The 20498-nt window shown below is 43.2% G+C and overlaps 1 protein-coding gene across 8 annotated transcripts in view; it reads right to left on the minus strand.

Annotated features, from left to right (window-relative positions):
* Positions 1-66: 66 nt before the first annotated feature.
* Positions 67-20498, minus strand: part of LOC129830406 (IQ motif and SEC7 domain-containing protein 1-like) — a 176379-nt gene continuing 155947 nt past the window's right edge. For 7 of the 8 annotated variants that reach the window (XM_055892961.1, XM_055892962.1, XM_055892964.1 and 4 more), the window contains 7 exons: positions 11956-11985; positions 10643-10768; positions 10314-10413; positions 9917-10078; positions 9160-9336; positions 7282-7331; positions 67-5818 (listed from right to left, as the gene is read on the minus strand). In XM_055892961.1, coding sequence (XP_055748936.1) covers positions 5267-5818; positions 7282-7331; positions 9160-9336; positions 9917-10078; positions 10314-10413; positions 10643-10768; positions 11956-11985 — 1197 coding nt within the window. In that variant the 3' untranslated portion in view covers positions 67-5266. The remainder of the gene's footprint in view (positions 5819-7281; positions 7332-9159; positions 9337-9916; positions 10079-10313; positions 10414-10642; positions 10769-11955; positions 11986-20498) is intronic. The other variant, XM_055892968.1, reaches the window with a different exon arrangement.

A 20498-nucleotide genomic window follows, 5' to 3' on the forward strand; every position in this document is an offset into this window, starting at 1 on the left:
TGGTAAGATAAAAGGAAAAAGATTGACACGATAACGCACATTAGAAGTCAAAGACCAACACATGCATACCATAAGTCATATATTTGTTTATTTAGCGTTGTCAACATTGTCACAGTTGAAGTTTTACGATAACTGGGGTCTTACTGACTCACTACTCACTGGACAAACTGAATGCACATTGAAATGAGGCATCTCTTGTCTTGCCCTTTTTAAAGTGTGGCTCGCGCCTGATAGAACAGCTTGCAGCATGGGATGAGAGAAAGAGAGTGTGTGTGTGCGCGTGTAGGGGCAGGGAACGTTAGAACAGTCTGTCAGAGCCACAGCGAATGACAGTTCACTAATTTCGCTGGCAGAGACGAGCGATATGTTGAAAATCATATCTTCAACCTCCCATATAAGGTCGTCACTTTATATGATGTCCACTGCAGATATTGGGATTAGAGTAGTGATAATGTACTCACTATGTACAGATTATTTTTCTCCCACTTGGTCTCTTCTCGTCTTCATTTTAGCTGAATCACCCTTTTTATAATTCCACAAATCAGCACTTCTACTCCGCCATTTTCAAAGCGAAAGCACCCGGGCTCAATAATAACATTAATGCGACGTGTTCATGGTTTGTTATTTTTACAATGACCACGTACACTACCGGCCAAAAGTTTTAGAACACCTACTCATTCAAGGGTTTTTCGGCATTTTTACTATTTTCTACTTTTGAGAATAATAGTGAAGACATTAAAACTATGAAATGACACATATGGAATTATGTAGTGACCAAAAAAAAGTGTTAAATAAAGCAAAATTATAATTTAGATTTGAGATTCTTCAAAAAGCCAACTGTTGCCTTGATGACAGCTTTGCACACTCTTGGCATTCTCTCAACCAGCTTCACCTTGAATGCTTTTCCAACAGTCTTGAAGGAGTTCCCAAACGCTGAGCAGTTGTTGGCTGCTTTTCCTTCACTCTGCAGTCCATCCCAAACCATCTCAATTGGGTTGAGGTCGGGGAATTGTGGAGGCCAGGTCATCTGATGCAGCACTCCTTCACTCTCCTTCTTGGTCAAATAGCCCTTACACAGCCTGGAGGTGTGTTGGGTCATTGTCCTGTTGAAAAACAAATGATGGTGCCACTAAGCCCAAACCAGATGGGATGGCGTATCGCTGCAGAATGCTGTGGTAGCCATGCTGGTTAAGTGTGCCTTGAATTCTAAATAAATCACAGACTGTGTCACCAGCAAAGCACCCCCACACCTCTTCCATGCTTTACGGTGGGAAATACACATGCAGAGATCATCCGTTCACCCACACTGCATCTCACAAAGACACGGCGGTTGTAACCAAAAATCTCAAATCTGGACTCCAGACCCAGACCAAAGGACAGATTTCCACCGGTCTAATGTCCATTGCTCGTGTTTCTTGGCCAAAGCAAGTCTCTTCTTCTTATTGGTGTCCTTCAGAAGTGGTTTCTTTGCAACAATGCGACCCTGAAGCCCTGATTCACACATCCTCCTCTGAACAGTTGATGTTGATATGTGTCTGTTACTTGAACTCTGAAGCATTTATTTGGGCTGCAAGTTCTGAGACTGGTAACTCTAATGAACTTATCCTCTGCAGCAGAGGTAACTATGGGTCTTCCTTTCCTGTGGCGGTCCTCGTGAGAGTCAGTTTCATCATAGCGCTTGACGGTTTTTGCGACTGCACTTTCAAAGTTCTCGAAATTTTCCATATTGACTGACCTTCATGTCTTAAAGTAATGGACTGTCCTTTCTCTTTGCTTATTTGAGCTGTTCTTGACAGAATATGGACTTGGTCTTTTACCAAATAGGGCTTTCTTCTGTATACCACCCCCCCCCCCCCCCCTCCACAAATGAACTTAATTGTTAATTGAAATGCATTCCAGATGACTACCTCATGAAGCTGGTTGAGAGAATGCCAAGAGTGTGCAAAGCTGTCATCAAGGCAAAGGTTGGCTATTTGAAGAACCTCAAATATATTTGCATTTATTTAACACTTTTTTGGTTACTACATGATTCAATATGTGTAATTTCATAGTTTTGATGTCTTCACTATTATTCTACAATGTAGAAAAGAGTAAAAAATAAAGTACAACCATTGAATGAGTTGGCGTTCTAAAACTTTTGACTGGTAGTGTGTATGTAGATGAAATGCATGCTGAGCTATAGTAACAATCAGCTTAATGTGAGATGCAAGAGCAAGTCAACATCAGGAGATTCCAAATCTAAACCAATGAAAAGAGAGGAAATAAAGTTCATCGACTTTACAAGGCCGACCTGTTCAGTCAGCTCACAGTGAAAAAGACACACGATGCATCAGGTCCATGCAGTGCATTGTGGGGGTACGTATCAGACTATAGACTGTGGACATTTCTTGAAGCACTACGACACATATCAAGATAAATGTATACATTTCGGTCTCTATTTCTACATTGTCCGACCATCTCTGAGTTACAAAAAAGAAAATTAGAAGGACATTCAATTGATTATTCATTTCATAGGTAAGATATGTTTGTCTACATTTCCTTATTTGTTGTTATATCATGGATTTAACATGAACAGACGTGTTGAGTGAAGCCGAGGCCTCAACCCACTGGGCACAGGTGTCAATTCAACGTCTATTCCACGTTGGTTCAACGTAATGTCATTGAGATGATGTAGAAACATGTGTGCCCAGTGGGAAGTCTGACTTATGGTTGTGGTTTCCTTAGTGAATGTTAAAATACATTTACACCCGGAATATTGGGACAAACAGTTGACTTTTACTTTAAATGTACACACGATAATATACTCTTATTTTGTAGAATGTAGAAAGATATTTTCCTTTACATATAACCCAGTTCCTTTGTTTTATTTGCATTTCTTTGCTGTGTATTAGATCTGGATTTCCTGAAAAATGAAAGCGCTCCTTCATATGTGCTTATCCAGCAAAATATTTATGTTCTGCCCAGAGGGAAGCATATTCCTTTATTAAAATATATACACACATTCCTCTTTCTTTTCACCGTCAACCAGTGCTTGACTTGGGACACCGGAGCAGAGTACCGGCACTTCAAACTACTGCTCGAGGTTCTGTTCCTCTTATAGAATCTTAAGCTCATAAGTATCGAGGAGCTCCAGCACCTAAATATAAACAGTACTGGTACCCAAAATGAGTACCGGAACCTATTTCAGTCCGAGTCAAGCACTGCCGTCAACTGTCTAAATAAGTATATCATCTGAAAAAAAAGAAAAAAAAAGAATTCACCTGAATCTCTTCCAGGACGACATGATAACAGACTTGAACCTGTAAAGGGCCTACAAGTCTGCATGTTTTTTATGTGATTGCACTTCAATCGACTATGGTAACACTGATTTGTTATACAATGTGCTGAGGGTAGCCTCACATGAATAACATTACATGCAAAATCACTTCGACATTCCACTGAATTCCACTGAATTCGAAAACTGCAGGACTGTGTTTCTCAGAGAACCACGAGAACAGCCACGCGTTAAGCCACTGAGAGAGAACGACAGGGGTCCGAACCTAAATAAATAACGACGCAACATGAAAACACACAAAACAAACAGAGGGGACACTTTTTTTGTCTTGAATGTACAAAACCAGTACGAAGATATTGCACATACTGTACATAATGATAAAAAAAAACTAAGATGACAAACAAAAAACTAAATTCTAGTCACTCACCTACTCAGGTTTTGTGGTGACAACAAAGATATAGTAAATGATGACAAAAAAAAAAAAAAAAGGATTATCGTATTTTGATTTGAAGAGTCAAGAATGCAGCTGCTTCATATATCAAAGGCATGAGACGTTGTCAGCTTTACTGCGGGTCCATCAGTAAAGCGACGTGAGCCTCAACTTCTATAACGTAAAGTGTCTGAGAGGTCAGGAAAGCTGCGAGCTTAGCCAGCATACAACCAAACGAAGGCCATGAGCTCAACACGAGATCTGGGACACTTCCCCACTGCCATCTTACTACATGTCCTTACTCACAGTACTACACTTCAGTACTTCATAAAGGAGTACTACACCGAGCCAAGTGAGACCCGTCCACCCGGCATAGGAACAACATATGGTCAGTAGACACCCATATCTGTTCACTCTGAGGTTTTATACATGACAGCCCAGCATTAGGAGGGCCATGTGCCACAGCTGCATTCCAGTCTCTCAATGCTCTGGTTGGAAGGCAAAAGGTTCCAGATTAGGTTATTGGCCTGCCTGACAATGTGGCTCCACTCCCCCTTCCCATCTATCCTGTTACCATAGAGTCAGTATAATACTGATACAGTTTATTTCTAATGATAATAATGGTTGTAAGTATAATCTTACAAGGTACTTTACGCACAATATACCGTACATGAAGTCTAGACTAAATAGTTTATGCGTTAGTAATTGGCACATTTATCAATGAGAGCTAGGAGACAACACGTCAAGCTGTCATCTACAGTAAATACAACACTAGAACTACTACGATTGAGACTGTTGTTAGCCTGTCCGTTGGTCTAGTTTTTGTGAAATGATTACGCCTCGCTTTTTTACACTACATGAATTCTAGGAGAGGCAAGAACAAAAAGCATTCTTAAAAATGAAGAGCGTTTCGGAAACCTCAAGAAAGCAGTGTTAAAAGCTAGCTTTGTTTAAAAAGACTGTATACGATTTGATATGCCAATGTGACAGAGAAAACAGTCAGACTTGTTTTCTCAGGCCTATCCCAGGGGGTCTTGTCTCCTGATGACGTGAAGGGAAGACAGGCTATTGAAAGAACAGAGAAGTGGACAGCGGCCTACAGAGAACGCACGGTTCTCTTCAGCCGTCACAGCCGGGTTTGGTGTGAGTTCGTGAGGAGGAGGAGGGAAAGCGTTTCCCCGTACAAAACACCTCCCTGAAGCCCTGACAGAGAGACAGAGGCCCTTACTAAGGTTCGAGCTGAGGCCCTTTGTGGAAGAATTGAGTCTGGTTTCCATCCAGCATAATGGTGAGCAGCTGAAGGGGGGAGGGGATACATGGGACTGCCAGAGGTCCATCTCCATCACAGCAGTGGAACACAGTAGATAGGCCATCGACTGACAGTATACCCTCTGTCCCTTTGGGGGAAGAGACTGTCCCTCCCTTAAGTTCACTCACTCACTCTTTCCTTTTGCTCATTCAACCTTTTCTCTCTCTCTAGCTCTCGCTCGCTCTCTCTCTCTCTCTCTTTCGTTCTCTCTTTTGCTCTCGCTCTCTCTCGCGCTCTCTTTCAGTGAGGGACGTCACACCACGGTGCTGATGCCACTGTGTTTGGGTTTGGGCCCGCTGGGTGCCGGGCCCTGCAGCTGACCGTGGTGGTGAGGGGCATGCTGGGAGTGTGATGCGTGATGGGAATGCTGGCTATGGGTGGCGTGGCTGTGCTGTGGTACATGCGGGTGGGGGTGGGTGTGTTGGTGTGTGTGGGAGGAGGATGCATATGCTGCCGGGTGCTGGTGGTACTGTGTGTGGGGAGGGGGGTGGTAATGGTGGTGGTGGTGGTAGGGAGGGGGGTTCTGTTGGACGTGGCAGTACTGGGAGTGGTGGAGCTGGGCCTGGGCTACCTGCTGGGCTGTGTGGTGGAGGTTGGACGGATGGGGCGTGTGGGAGATGAGGGTGGGGTGACCAGGCAGAGGAAGAGGAGGATGGCTCTGGGATGAAGGCTTCCCCCGTTTGCTGCCAAAGAGCGACCCGAGGAGGGAGGAGGAGTTGGGGATGGTGGGGTGGCCCCGGGGCGGGCCCTCGCTGCGTGGGGTGGTGGCTCTCCGGCGTATGTGAGGACTGTTAATGATGGACCCCTGTGGGAGAGAAGAGGGTAACATCATCTCTATCCATGCCTTCTATACAGGCAGACAACTCACAGTATCACACCACATACTAGACTACCAGCAGTTAAGCTAAGGCATCACCTCATGGAAGTGGTGAAAACTGCCTGCATATTTAAGGGTCAACAGCAAGTTGCAAAACGTTACAGACAGTGCATGCAAAAAAATGAACTAAAAATATCAGCTCATGATGGAGGACAGACAAATAACGAATGGGAATATCAGGGTTATGGCCACTCGACAATGTTACAAATGAAGAAGCCTATATAGAAAAAAACTCAAACTTTCTTAAATGACATACGCGTCAGAGAGATTTGAAAACGGAACCTTCTATTGTAGATGCATCAAAAGTATAAAAGGCTGATAATGTATTCATATTGTTGAACGCCTTCCAAACCTGAGAGTCCCCACATGCAACTGGTTAAAAACAATGGCGGCAGAGGATCCACATGCAGAGGAGGTGACAAGCAAAATCTCCATCCATATTGGCTTTGCATTCAGCCAGACAGCGGGAAGCAGAGATGCTGGAGATCTGGTAGTCACATTTTAAAATAACTCTGTTCACTTATCCACCAATCTAGTTCCGACTCTATCCTTTTTGTGATTCATCCACGTTTTAAAAAGCCCTTCCTTTGGTGCATGCTCTGCCCAAGGTTGTGAAGAGACCATATAGATTTCTTTGAAAGTGGAATGACATTTTCAAGAGTTCCCAGACTTCAAAACCAACACACGGACTCATGGAATGAAGAAATGATGATGAATGAAATCCACATCTTTCATATTGACTCTTTGATATTGTGTGTAAAAAGCTCATCGATAAAGTTCTGACAGTGAGATATTGACGTGACCGTGAGCTGCTGTAAGATAACCTTCCTCCCTAAGCCTCAAACCTCTGTGAGCTTTCTTTCAATAGGACAGGCAGGGGACAGGAGAGGGACCAGAGGGGAGGGGGGGGCTTTAGGTTTGCACAACACTAGGGGGAGAGTAGGTGCTACAACAGGTATTCACTGGCACCCCTGCCGAAGGTAAGAGAGCCCCAAAGGAAAGCCAAACTGCGGGTCGGGACATGGCTGAATGGAAGACATTAGACTGTGATCAAAACAAACAGCTGGGTGGATTAGAGGGAGGAAGGGGGAATTAGTAGTAGAGGCATGCTTGTTTCAAGAAAAAGGGCAAACTGGCCACATGACCAAAACAAGACATGTCTCCCATCTAGCCAGCGTCAGAGGCAGGCAGCCCATGCATGCACACTAACCGAGGCAGGCAGGTTGTTAAAAGGCATCCGAGATTATAAAAAAAGGTCATAAAACAAAATGAACTGAGAGTCTATGAAGCAGAGAGGGGTGCAAGAACAACAAAAATAAACTGTGTTTTTTTTTTTTTTTACAGAGCACATCATCACAGAGTAGCTTGGACACCAGCTGCTTCCAACTTACTTCCATATTGCTGTCTAGTGATCCTGCACTGCTGCGGCGCCCACGCTTGCCTGCCCGAGACATGCAATACCACAGATTAGAAATGGATAGGACAGCACTCCTGGATCAACTACAGCGGTTTAGGCAGCCCTCCTCTCCCCTAGGGGGCAGTGCAGGGGGTTGTGAGTAGTACACTGGAAGCTGAGATAAAAGGGGCAGGGAGTGTGTGGGGGACCGCTTGATAGATAGGTAGGTATTACTGTCACGTCCATTATTTTAGCAGCTTTGTTCATATTTACTTAGGAGATAAGAGACAGACATTTGGTCAGTGTACTTTTACACTACATTTTGAATTTACTGCATTGCTCAAACTGAAAGGATAAGGAAATCATTTTTGCAACATTCAGCTGAGGACATCGGCATAACTACAAAGAGCTAAGCAATGTTAGTATTTCTAAACTACAACGAGTTACGATTATTCATAGATTTTTTTTCCCTGATAAAATGTGACAACACAGATTTAATGTTGTCACAAGATGTAGATTGTCATAAGGAAGGGTAACGGGTGGCTTTCGTAGAGAGCCAATGGCAGTGACAGTCACGGAGGAGAAACATCAAAAGCAATACAATGGCTGTTGCACATGAGGTGTACGAGCACATAGAGCAGTTTGCCACTGTCATTAGGCTCAGCCAATGGATACATGACCAATCTTTACATATGGAGAAACAGTTGAAAACCCAATGGGAATGGAAATATCAGGAAGTACATAATGAGATGGAGAATGGCGAGAAAATGAAAATATATTGTACACTGTTGAGAAAGTTAGGGCTTAAACGTACACAGAGACCTAAGACAGGAGGAAGGAAATACTCCTATGTTGATCTATTGACTTCAGCACTGACTAGCCTTATCGTATCTGTATTTCAGTATAGTACCCAACACGACAATGGAAACAGAGCAAATACATCCTAAATGTGAGCTACTGTAGAAGTCCTGTATGGATTTCATTACGTTACCATGATGTCTTAACATAACTGCGATCCAGAATGAATGACATGTTCACAAGGTGATTCGCTTTAGAGTCGAACCGCTATGTGAAACACTCTCGGTATTCATGACAATGAGACGCTCTTTGTAATTTTGGAACCAGAGCTCGTCTCGCGTCAGTTATCGTATGAGAACAGATCCCCATTGAGTTCAGGAGGTTTGGATCGCAGCAATACGTGAGAGAATGACTGGTAGTGAATAACGGTGGATTAATTAAACATATAACAAGCAAGCCTTATCATGAAATGTTTGAGAGAAAAAAATAGAGATTTAAGAATGAGAATGTGACACGAAAAAGTGCAAAAAAATCAAAGGTGCTCATTGAGATATAAAGTATATTTTGATTTAGATACAGGGGCGAGAGCCATCCTTCCTTCAATATCACTTCTCAGTGGAAAGGCAAACCCTCTAAAGTAGACCTATTGATAACATCCTACCAAACAGCCTATTCATTTAGAAACGTCTATTTTTCCAATGGCACAAACCTACTTCTGTTGTTTCATATCCCAGGTTAGGATCAAATATTTCACATCGGGGTAGGGCACCAGTACCAGGAAATAATTTTAGGACTAAACTAACAGGACCTTAAGCGCTATTATCTTGTGAAGTCTCACACTGCCCAGATACAGAATGCATTTCAGTTATTTAATAAGAACTTCTCACCCGAATAACGTTCTACTTAATCATCAATACAACTTAAGGGAAGTCGGACATCAATTCAAGGTACGATAAAACTTCATCTTGGATGTTCAGAGTTATATTACCATAGGACGAGTGAGGAGGTAAAAAACTACAGGGTCTCTCCCAGGAAAGGACCGTTTTGCGAACACAGTGGTGACCTTTGACCTTACCTGCTTCGGAGAGGTCGCGGAGGGAGCTGCTGAGGGCGCTCCTCTTTAGGCCCTCGCCCATGGTGTAGGTGTCGTCCAGACTGGCCCGGTTCATGTTGCCATTGCCAGCCTCCTTCTTCAGCCCAGAGCTCTGGGACATACTGGGCCTCACCACCCCTTTCTGCTTCTCAAGCTCAGCTTTATATGAACATACATATGGGGAGAGAGTAAGGTAAAGATAGCGTGTGTGTGTGTGTGTGTGTGTGTGTGTGTGTGTGTGTGTGTGTGTGTGTGTGTGTGTGTGTGTGTGTGTTTCAGCATTCATCTTCAAACATACAATATTTCTACATTTCCTCATATAATTTCATTACTGGCACTTACTTTTATATAGATTATTACTATAAATTCGGTAACTATTGCATTTACATAATAATCAAATGTAACATTGTAAAAGTGCACCTAAATCCTTTCGCATATTCGACTCATTCGTAAAAACAGTCTTGTGTGTGTTTCTCTTTGATAAATGCCCTTCCGCAAACACAATCCTCCTCGTGGTAGTCATCCTGTGAACTCTATAAACATACCTTCTCATAAACAGAGAGTGAGTAATGAGGACCAGGCCCTATCTGCCTCTACTTGACTGAGTTTACATGGCTCGCAGCGGCCAGGGAGGGAGGGGCGGATGGAGGGAGGGAAAAAGGGAATGAGGGTGGAGGGAAAAAGGGAATGAGGGCGGGGCAAACAGAGGGAGGGACAGAGAGCTAAAATGTCTGCTCACACTCTATCCTGTATTTCTCCATTTCCTGGACCTCGGCGATAGACTCTCGCAGGTCGTCAGTGAACTTCTTGCGGTCCTGGGGGTTGGGCGCATTAAAGTTGATGAGGACCTTGATGTCGGCACCTGGTATGGCTGATGTAAGCCTGATTCCATTCCCGTAATCTGGACCAAACACACAGAGAGAGACCTTTAAAACTCAGGGCATCGACCACAAAGGAAGTTTAAAATCTGTCTAATGTTTTGAAAGTATAAACAGTGTCTCGTTCCATCATCACAGGATGGTTACATGTATATAGATGTGCAAATTGAACCCGGTGGGATGTACTATATAACCATGCTGGGCTAACAACACATCGCAGAGATGGTGAATGGGCAGGGAGAGGTCTGTTCTACTTACACTGGTTCTCAAACATCAGAACCTGCATCCCATACAGAGAGAAAGACTGCCGGAAGCTGTATGTCACAGAGTTCTTCTTCTTCTGGAAAATCTTTGTCACCTGCACCCAAATAAAACACCCAAACAAGCACACAGACAAATACACAAGTTATACCGTGAGGGCAAGAAACATATTGGAGAAACCCCCCAAAAAGTTTGAACTAAAAGCTCATAGACTGTACTTCTTTGCTCATTGTTGTTGCTGTGAGGTCACATTTGAAAGACCATATTTGACTAACCATATTTAACACAGGACAGGGCAGGACAAAAAGGCGGGAGAGGACACGTACCACCAGAAGGTCATTGAACAGGAAGATCTCCCGCTGGTGCAGGCCTAACTTCTGGAGCTTGTTGGGGTCTGGCACTTCAAACAGCCGACAGTAGCACACTAGCCTGCGATGGGGCAGGGACAGCACCTAGAAACCAACCCAGCGACATTACTCACTAACACACACAGCGGTCAGGCCCTGGGCTTCGGTCAAAGAGTAATATGACCCCAAATTGAAGTATAACTGTTGTTAAGCGCACATGCACACACTCAGACATACGTGCGCACGCACACACACCCCTCAGCTATGCCAACAGGGAAATGAAAACAAACAGTGAGCCTCTATTTTAGGATGACTTAGTGTGAGGAGTGCAGGGGAAAGGGGTTATAATGATGTCTGAATAGTGTGCTATAAAACCCCCTGTGTGATGCTGTTTCTCTCCTCGTTACATTATTCATCCTGATGTATTCATTGTCGTTAGGAGAGGTGGTTTCACCACCCTACTTTGTTCGGGAGTCAAGGGGACACAGAGTGATTAGACTAGGTTCCCTTGGATCAACACACATCTGTCACTTATTCCCCACAGAAATTGTGCTCATAAAACTTGAATACCAGGAAAGGAAGACGGTATAAAACGGTCTCATTCATCCAATGAAAAGCAGGAGCCAGCTGATATCGAGATGATTTTCCTCTAGTCTATGACTATGTAAACAGTGTAATGGCAGTAGAACAGAAGCCTGTGAGCACATAGGTTACAGAAGGTTACATCGTTTATTATTCTCCCAAATAGATTCAGAACAGTCTTTCAGCACGTCTCACCCCTAAAACATTCATGACTAATAATACCCACTCTAACAAATGCCCTCTGTCTGTGGGAGGCTTCTGTGTGGATAGGAGTGTGTGCGTATGTGTGTGTGTGTGTGTGTGTATGCGTGTGTCTGCGTGCAGCCTCTCTGTGTGGTCGGCTTCTTGGCAGTGATGCATGCTCGGCTCAGCACAGTCAGTAAACGGTGCAGCTCACTGGCACCGAGGAATGTATATGTGTTAACTCTGTCTACAGGTGCATCACAGGAGATCCTGCTCATCTCAGTAATAGGTGTGGACTTTTAGGGGCAAGAAGACCCTTAATCCCAACTAAAGCCATCTGAAACAGCAATTATCTACAGGATGTGGATTATTTTAGCCATCCTGACACTAAGACTGGGTGATGTTAATACAGGCCGAACACTGAACACATTTAAATGGCCCTTGCTTTACATAGAAACTGTGGGTGAGTAAAATGACGCATAACAATGACATGATCATTGCATGCCAAACTGTGACCATGTACTTACACATCCTATTCCATGGTGGAGAGATCCAATCTGCAATGGGAGGACAGAGAAAATATCAGAGGGAGACTCTCATTACTGTTTTAAGTGCATACAGGACACGTGCCTACAACCTGTTACATACAGTTGATGTCAGAAGTTTACATACCCCTTAGCCAAATACATTTAAACTCAGTTTTTCACAATTCCTGACACTTAATCCTAGCAAAAATTCCCTGTCTTAGGTCAGTTAGGGTCACCACCTCATTTTAAGAATGTGAAATGTCAGAATAATAGAGAGAATGATTTAGTTCAGCTTTTATTTCTTTCATCACAGTGGGTCAGAAGTGGGTCAGAAGTTAGCATGCACTCAATTAGCATTTGGTAGCATTGCCTTTAAATTGTTTAACTTGGGTCAAAAGGTTTTGAGTAGACTTTCATAAGCTTATCACAATAAGTTGGCTGAATTTTGGCCCATTCCTCCTGACAGAGCTGGTGTAACTGAGTCAGGTTTGTAGGCCGCCTTGCTCGCACACGCTTTTTCAGTTCTGCCCACACATTTTCTATAGGATTGAGGTCAGGGCTTTGTGATGGCCACTCCAATACCTTGACTTTATTGTCCTTAAGCCATTTGCCACAACTTTGGAAGTATGCTTGTGGTCATTGTCCATTTGGAAGACGCATTTGCGACCAAGCTTTAACTTCCTGACTGATGTCTTGAGATGTTGCTTCAATATATCCACATAATTTCTCTGCCTCATGATGCCATCTATTTTGTGAAGTGCACCAGTCCCTCCTGCAGCAAAGCACCCCCCACAACATGATGCTGCCACCCCTGTGCTTCACGGTTGGGATGGTGTTCTTCAGCTTGCAAGCTTCCCCCCTTTTCCTCCAAACATAATGATGGTCATTATGGCTGTCATGACGTCGGCCTAGGGGTAGGTTTATGACAGTCATAAATACCTCTTTCCCCCCCTTTTCCCTCTCCCTACTATAACTGATGTGACATAAGAAAACCCCATGGTTAACATAGAGATTCTAGGAACATCAGAAGTGGGGGGAAATGAACTATATTCTGGTAATCCGACCAACTGAACATATGCGGTGGTACTTAAGGTATATTATGTCAGTTCGGTTGCCCTCTGACACATTCTCATCAATGATAGAATGACATAAACTCTACTGTGGAAAGTCTAGACGTCAGAGGTATCGGATTCACATGGAATTGTTGTTAAATTCAAATGTTTGAATATGAAATTATTTGTGAAGAGATTAATTGTAATTTTAGCTTCCAAATGAGAGATTTGGATTTTCATAAATTTGGGCTTCTGCTCAACTAGGGGCCCGCCCCTGTGAAGAGACATGGATTATAAACTTTTCAGACACACCCCTCTCCCTCCACTATAAAAGCCATTGACAAAAATATAACTTCCTGTTCCGGGTACATTTAGGATGACGATCCGATGTCAGAATGGTTCAGATAATAACTACAGAACTAAGCCAACATCAGCATGGACTTTGGTTGTAACTGGTATGAACTTTGAACTCGTATTCACTACAGAAGTGATACCTCCTAGCCGTTGAGTTAGCAACAGCTGCTACAAACGTAGGTTAGGAAGGACAGTCAGAGTATTCCGTCTACTACACACGACGTTACTCCAACGTATCCAGTGACCACCAGAGACATTCTTCAAAGGACAGAGGACTCGGGTTGGCGATACAGTCTTCCATCTACCACCAACCTACTGAAGCGCAGCTCAGAGTAAATATTTATTGCATTTTCCTTTTTCAAATGGGCGGTAATTTAGAATGCATAAGATACTGTATTTACGATAGCACAGCTTCGGCCCTGTCCCAGTCTCCCGCCCTTTCACTAAAACTCAGCCCCTTTTCTTTGTGTAACAAGCTGTCATATCTATTCCGCCCGCTAGGTACGTTTTTCTTTATGACGGCACTTTGTAATCAAGTTATGATTTAATTGTGTATGTGTGTTTCTGTGTGATTAGTTAGGTATTCAGTAAATAAATAATTAAACTCAATTTTGTATTGCTGATTCAACTTGTTAGCCAGGATTCTTGCAGATAACCAAGGATTTACCACTTTCAGATGAGACTGAATAAAATGACGATTAAGGTGACTGCTATGGATGTAAAATATTACTACATCTTTAAGAGTTTATTCGGAAGATAACAGCTCTATAAATATTCTTTCGTGGTGTCCCTCTCTAGTCAATTATATTTACATGATTAGTTCAATCAGGTAATATTAATTACGGAGAAATTATTTTATAGAATAGCATGTCATAGCAATTAATCTGGCATTGCCAAAGACACGACCAAACATTTCTATTTTTGTTTCATCAGACCAGAGGACATTTCTCCAAAAAGTACAATCTTTGTCCCCATGTGCAGTTGCAAACCGTAGTCTGGCTTTTTTATGGCAGTTTTGGACCAGTGGTTTCTTCCTTGCGGAGCAGCCTTTCAGGTTATGTCTATATAGGACTCGTTTTACTGTGGATATAGATACCTTTGTATCCGTTTCCTCCAGCATCTTCACAAGGTCCTTTGCTGTTGTTCTTGAATTGCTTTGCACTTTTCGCACCAAAATAAGTTCATCTCAAGGAGACAGAACGCGTCTCCTTCCTGGGCGTTATGACGGCTGCATGGTCCCATGGTGTTTATACTTGCGTACTATTGTTTGTACAGATGAATGTGGTACCTTCAGCCGTTTGGAAATTGCTCCCCAAGGATGAACCAGACTTGTGGAGGTCTACAATTTTTTTTCTGAAGTCTTGGCTGATTTATTTTGATTTTCCCATGATGTCAAGCGAAGCGGCACTGAGTTTGAAGGTAGGCCTTGAAATACATCCACAGGTACACCTCCAATTGACTCAAATGATCTCAATTTGCCTATCAAAAGCTTCTAAAGCCATGACATCAATTTCGGGAATTTTCCAAGCTGTTTAAAGGCACAGTCAACTTAGTGTATGTAAACTTCTGACCCACTGGAATTGTGATACAGTGAATTATAAGTGAAATAATCTGTCTATAAACAATTGTTGGAAAAAATACTTGTCATGCACAAAGTAGATGTCCTAACCGACTTGCCAAAACTATAGTTTCTTAACAAGACATTTGTGGAGTGGTTGAAAAATTAGTTTTAATGACCCCAACCTAAGTGTATGTAAACTTCCGATATATGGTCCAAGACATCTGTCTGTTTACGTCTGTATAAGCCATGAGACATTTATGTGCAAGCAACCCTCATGGGAACCTCAAAGTAGGGTTTCAGTAATCCTGTCCGTGAGTCAGTAATGAGTTGAATGAAGTGGTTTAAACAACTGAGGTGAAAACAAGATCTCTAGCTCTACAATACCAGTGGGAAAGATACAGTACATTATTGTAGAATGGAAGTCTAATTTGTTGTTTAATGTCCAGGTACTTCACTGTACCTCCGGCCCTCTGAGGGTTTTGATACTGCCGTTTAGTGATGACGAGGGATCATTTTTCTTTGGGGTATACGGGGTTAATCACTCCTTTAAATTCCTGGGGTCACTGAGAATCTCAGGCTTTTCCCCCTTCTACCTTCACATGACTGAAATGACGCAATCTCCATTGCACTGCACACTGCCCTAAACAAGAGAAATAACTATGTAAGCATACTGTTCGACTACAGCTCAGCCTTCAACACCATAGTGCCCTCCAAGCTCATCACTAAGCTCAGGGCCCTGGGTCTGAACCCCTCCCTGTGCAACTGGGTCCTGGACTTCCTGACGGGCCGACCCCAAGTGGTGAAGGTAGGCCACAACACCTCCACCTCCACCCCATCCTCAGGAGGGGCTGAGTACGCACCCCACAGGGGAGGGGCTGAGTATGCACCCCACAGGGGTACGTCCTCAGCCCCTCCTGTACTCCCTGTTCACCCATGACTGCGTGGCCACGAACGCCTTCAACTCAATCATCAAGTTTGTTGACGACAACAGTAGTAGACTTGATTACCAACAATGACGAGACAGCCTACAGGGAGGAGGTGAGAGCCCTGGCTGAGTGGTGCCAGGAAAATAAACTCTCGCTCAACGTCAACAAAACGAAGGTGCTGATTGTGGACTACAGGAGACAGCAGAGAGAGCACAACCCCATCCACAAGCCCGAAGTAGAAAGGGTCAAAAGCTTCAAGTTCGGCGTGAACTTCACTGACAACCTGAAATGGTCCCTTCACACAGTGCGCAACAGCGGCTCTTCAAACTTGGCCCCTAAGACCCTCACAAACCTTTGAATCTTAGTCACTGTTCAAGCTGGCTAGCACCCGGTACTCTACCCTGAACCCTAGAGAATGCTGCCCTATGTATATAGTAATTAAACACTGGTCACTTTACTAATATTTACATACCGTTTTACCCACTTCATATGTACAGTGCATTCGGAAAGTATTCAGACCCCTTGACACTTTCCAAATGTTATGTCACAGACTTATTAAAAAAATATTTTAAAAACAATGTTTATCAATCTGCACACCCCATAACAAAGAGAAAACAGGTTTTTAAAAATGTTTGCAAATGTATAAAAAATATCAAACAGAAATACCTTATTTAGATAAGTATTCAGACCCTTTGCTATGAGACTTGAAGTTGAGCTCAGGTGCATCCTGTTTCCATTGATCATCCTTGAGATGTTTCTACAACTTGATTGGAGTTAAATTCAATTGATTTGGAAAAGGCACACACCTGTCTATATAAGGTCTCACAGTTGACGGTGCACGTCAGAGCAAAAACCAAGCCATGAGTTCGAAGGAATTGTACGTAGAGCTCCGAGACAGGATTGTGTTGAGGTACAGCTCTGGGGAAGGGTACCAAAACATTTCTGCAGCATTGAAGGTCCCCGAGAACACAGTGGCCTCCATCATTCTTAAAATTGAAGAAATTTGGAACCACTAAGACTCTTCCTAGAGATGGCTGCCCGGCCAAACTGAGCAATCGGGGGAGAAGGGCCTTGGTCAGAGAGGTGACCAAGAACCCGATGGTCACTCTGATAGAGCTTCAGACTTCTTCTGTGGAGATGGGAGAACCTTCCAGAAGGACAACAATCTCTGCAGCACTCAACCAATCAGGATTTTATGGTAGAGTGGCCAGACGGAAGCCACTCCTCAGTAAAAGGCACAACAGCCCGCTTGGAGTTTGCCAAGAGACACCTAAAGGACTCTCAGACCATGAGATTCCTCAAGATTCTCTGGTCTGATGAAATCAAAATTGAACTCTTTGGCCTGAATGCCAAACGTCATGTCTGGAGAAAACCTTGCACCATCCCTACGGTGAAGCATGGTGGTGGCTGCATCATGGCTGTAATCGCTGCCAAAGGTGCTTCAACAAAGTACTGATTAAAAGGTCTGAATACTTATGTAAATGTATTTTTTTTATTTTTTTGTTAAATAAAATTGAAGAATTTCTAAAAACTTGTTTTTGCGTTGTCATTTTGGAGTATTGTGTGTAGATTGATGAGGGGGGAAAAACTATTGCAGAATAATGCTGTAAATTAAAATTGTACACCCAAGGTAGGCTACTGCCCCTTTAAGAGCTAGAAAATATTTGATTCTCACCAAATATATTGTCTTCTCACACTATTCAGACCCCACAAACAAACAGCTTATGAAGCTCTCGTAGTCTATAGATCACATATTGCAAACAAATAATCTGAACTAAAAACTCCACACATTTTGGAATTTCGGTGTGTCCTTAATAATCGCTAATCAATATCCAAAAAATGATGCGAATCTGCACATCAATATATCTTCTCTTTTTTGTGGCGGGTTATGGCAGGGGAAACTGTGTTGCAATAATGTCAAGTGAACCTGGGGAGCTTTCGTTCACATTGTCCTAAAAAACGGAACCGGACCGTGGAATTCAAGGGAACCGAACTCAGACCACCTCTCGAGATGGTCACAGTTCGGTACGCTTTGGGGGCTCTTTTGAGGGGTCTAAGTTCCTTTGGAGTTCACATAAATTGTCTGAAAGGGACCAAGTGTGAACCCTTAAAGACTAACCAAGTGTGAAAACACCCTTAAAGACTAACCAAGAAAGCCTCATAGCTCTAATCGCTGCCAAATGTGATTCTAACATGTATTGACTCAGGGGTGTGAATACTTATGTCAATTAGATATTTCTGTATTTCATTTTCAATAAAATGTGCAAAAATGGCTAAAAAGACGTTTTCACTTTGTCATTATGGGGTATCGTGAGTAGATGGGTGAGAAAATGCATTCAATCAATTTTGAATTAAGGCTGTAACTCAACAACATGTGGAATAAGTCAAGGGGTATGAATACTTTGAGTGCACTGTGTATACTACTGAATAAACCTTTTCTATTCATATACTGTCCATACGATATTTACACATCATTATATGTATATATATATACATTATATGTTTTTATTCCGCTCTCTGACATTGCCCATTCTGATATTTCTTAAATATATATTTTTGGATGGTGTGTTTATTGCTTAAAAAAAATTATTGCTAGGCATTACTGCCCTGTTGGAACTATAAACACAAGCATTTCGCTGCACCTGCGATAACATCTGCAAAATCGGTGTACACAAGCAATACAATTTGATTTGTTGTTTACCCTCTGTTTTTGCTCCTATATAGTAAGTGTAAGTAGGCTATGCCTTTTCACTATACTAAGTGTTATATTAGTGCAGTGGTACTCATTGCGCAGGCCCTTCATTTGCAGATTGCGGTGATTTTCCTAGTTTCCATTCATAAAACATAACAATGATACAATTTCAATTCAATGTGTTTAATGGAAGCCTGAATCACGTCATTGAATATACCTATTGCTCCCTGGACGGCAGATAGATGGCAGTATAGCGCAGCTGTTGAACAGAAAGACCGAAATAGAACGCAACTGCTCAGCTACAGCGACCGACACATCACTCTGCTACTCCCATTTAATTTTGCAGTCTGGTAGACATGGATCTTTTTTTTGTTCTGCATAATAGGACTACCTCACTTTGTCTTATTTGACAGAAGGCAGTCAATTGTTTTGAAGGAGCAAATTTTGGAGCGACATTTCCAGTCACACCATGCCCACTTTGACAAAACATATCCGTCACAAAGCAACCTCCAGAAACATCAAAATAGCGCAACTCAAAAGACAGCTCAAAGGACAACAACAAATGATGGACAGATCTAGCGCGGTTGCAGAGAAAACGACAAGGCAACATATGAGATTGCTTGGATACTTGCGAGAAAAAAAGGCTCTCCTGAACATGGCTCTCTCGGGATATGCTGTCAGAGTCGGTACAGCCACCTGGATTCTTTGTGCATCGTGCCCGACAGGAACAAACATCTCTCCGGGAAGAAGATGGGCGAGGGGTGTATGTTTCATGATTAACGTCTCATGGTGTAATTGTAACAACATGCAGGAACTCAAGTCCTTTTGTTCACCTGACCTAGAATTCCTCACACTGAAATCGCGAACCACCACATTTAACCATGGAAAGGTGAATGGGAATATGGCCGGATCCAAACAGTGTAGTTATTCCCTCTGCAAGGCAATCAAACAAGCAAAATGCCAGTATAGAGACAAAGTAGAGTCGCAATTCAACGGCTCAGACACGAGACGTATTTTTTTTTTTTTTTTTTTTTTTTTTTTTTTTACCGTTATTTTACCAGGTAAGTTGACTGAGAACACGTTCTCATTTGCAGCAACGACCTGGGGAATAGTTACAGGGGAGAGGAGGGGGACGAATGAGCCAATTGTAAACTGTATGTGGCAGGGTCTAGAGTCAATCACAGACTACAAAAGGAAAACCAGCCATGTCACGGACACCAACGTCTTGCTTCCAGACAAACTAAACACCTTCATTGCCCACTTTGAGGATAATGCAGTGCCACAGACGCAGCCCGCTACCAAGGACTGTGGGCTCTCTTTCTCCGTGGCCTACATGAGTAAAACATTTAAACGTGTTAACCCTCGCAAGGCTGCTGGCCCAGACGGCATCCCTAGGCGCTTCCTCAGAGCATGCGCAAACTAGCTGGCTGGTGTGTTTACGGACATATTCAATCTCTCCCTATCCCAGTCTGCTGTGCCCACATGCTTCAAGATGGCCACCATTGTTCCTGTACCCAAGAATGCTAACGTAACTGAACTAAATGACTATCGCCCTGTAGCACTCACTTCTGTCATCATGAAGTGCTTTGAGAGACAAGTCAAGGATCATATCACCTCCACCTTACCTGTCACCCTAGACCCACTTCAATTTGCTTACCACCCCAATAGGTCCACAGACAATGCAATCGCCATCACACTGCACACTGCCCTATCCCATCTGGACAAGAGGAATGCCTATGTAAGAATGCTGTTCATTGACTATAGCTCAGCATTTAACACCATAGTACACTCCAAGCTCATCATTAAGCTTGAGGGCCTGGGTCTCAACCCCGCCCTGTGCAATTGGGTCCTGGACTTCCTGACGGGCCGCCCCCAGGTGGTGAAGGTAGGAAACAACCGCTCCACTTCGCTGATAATCAACACTGGGGCCCCACAAGGGTGTGTGCTCAGTCCCCTCC

This window comes from Salvelinus fontinalis, chromosome 31 (genome assembly GCF_029448725.1).
Source record: "Salvelinus fontinalis isolate EN_2023a chromosome 31, ASM2944872v1, whole genome shotgun sequence".
In the NCBI taxonomy this organism is placed as follows: Eukaryota; Metazoa; Chordata; class Actinopteri; order Salmoniformes; family Salmonidae; genus Salvelinus; species Salvelinus fontinalis.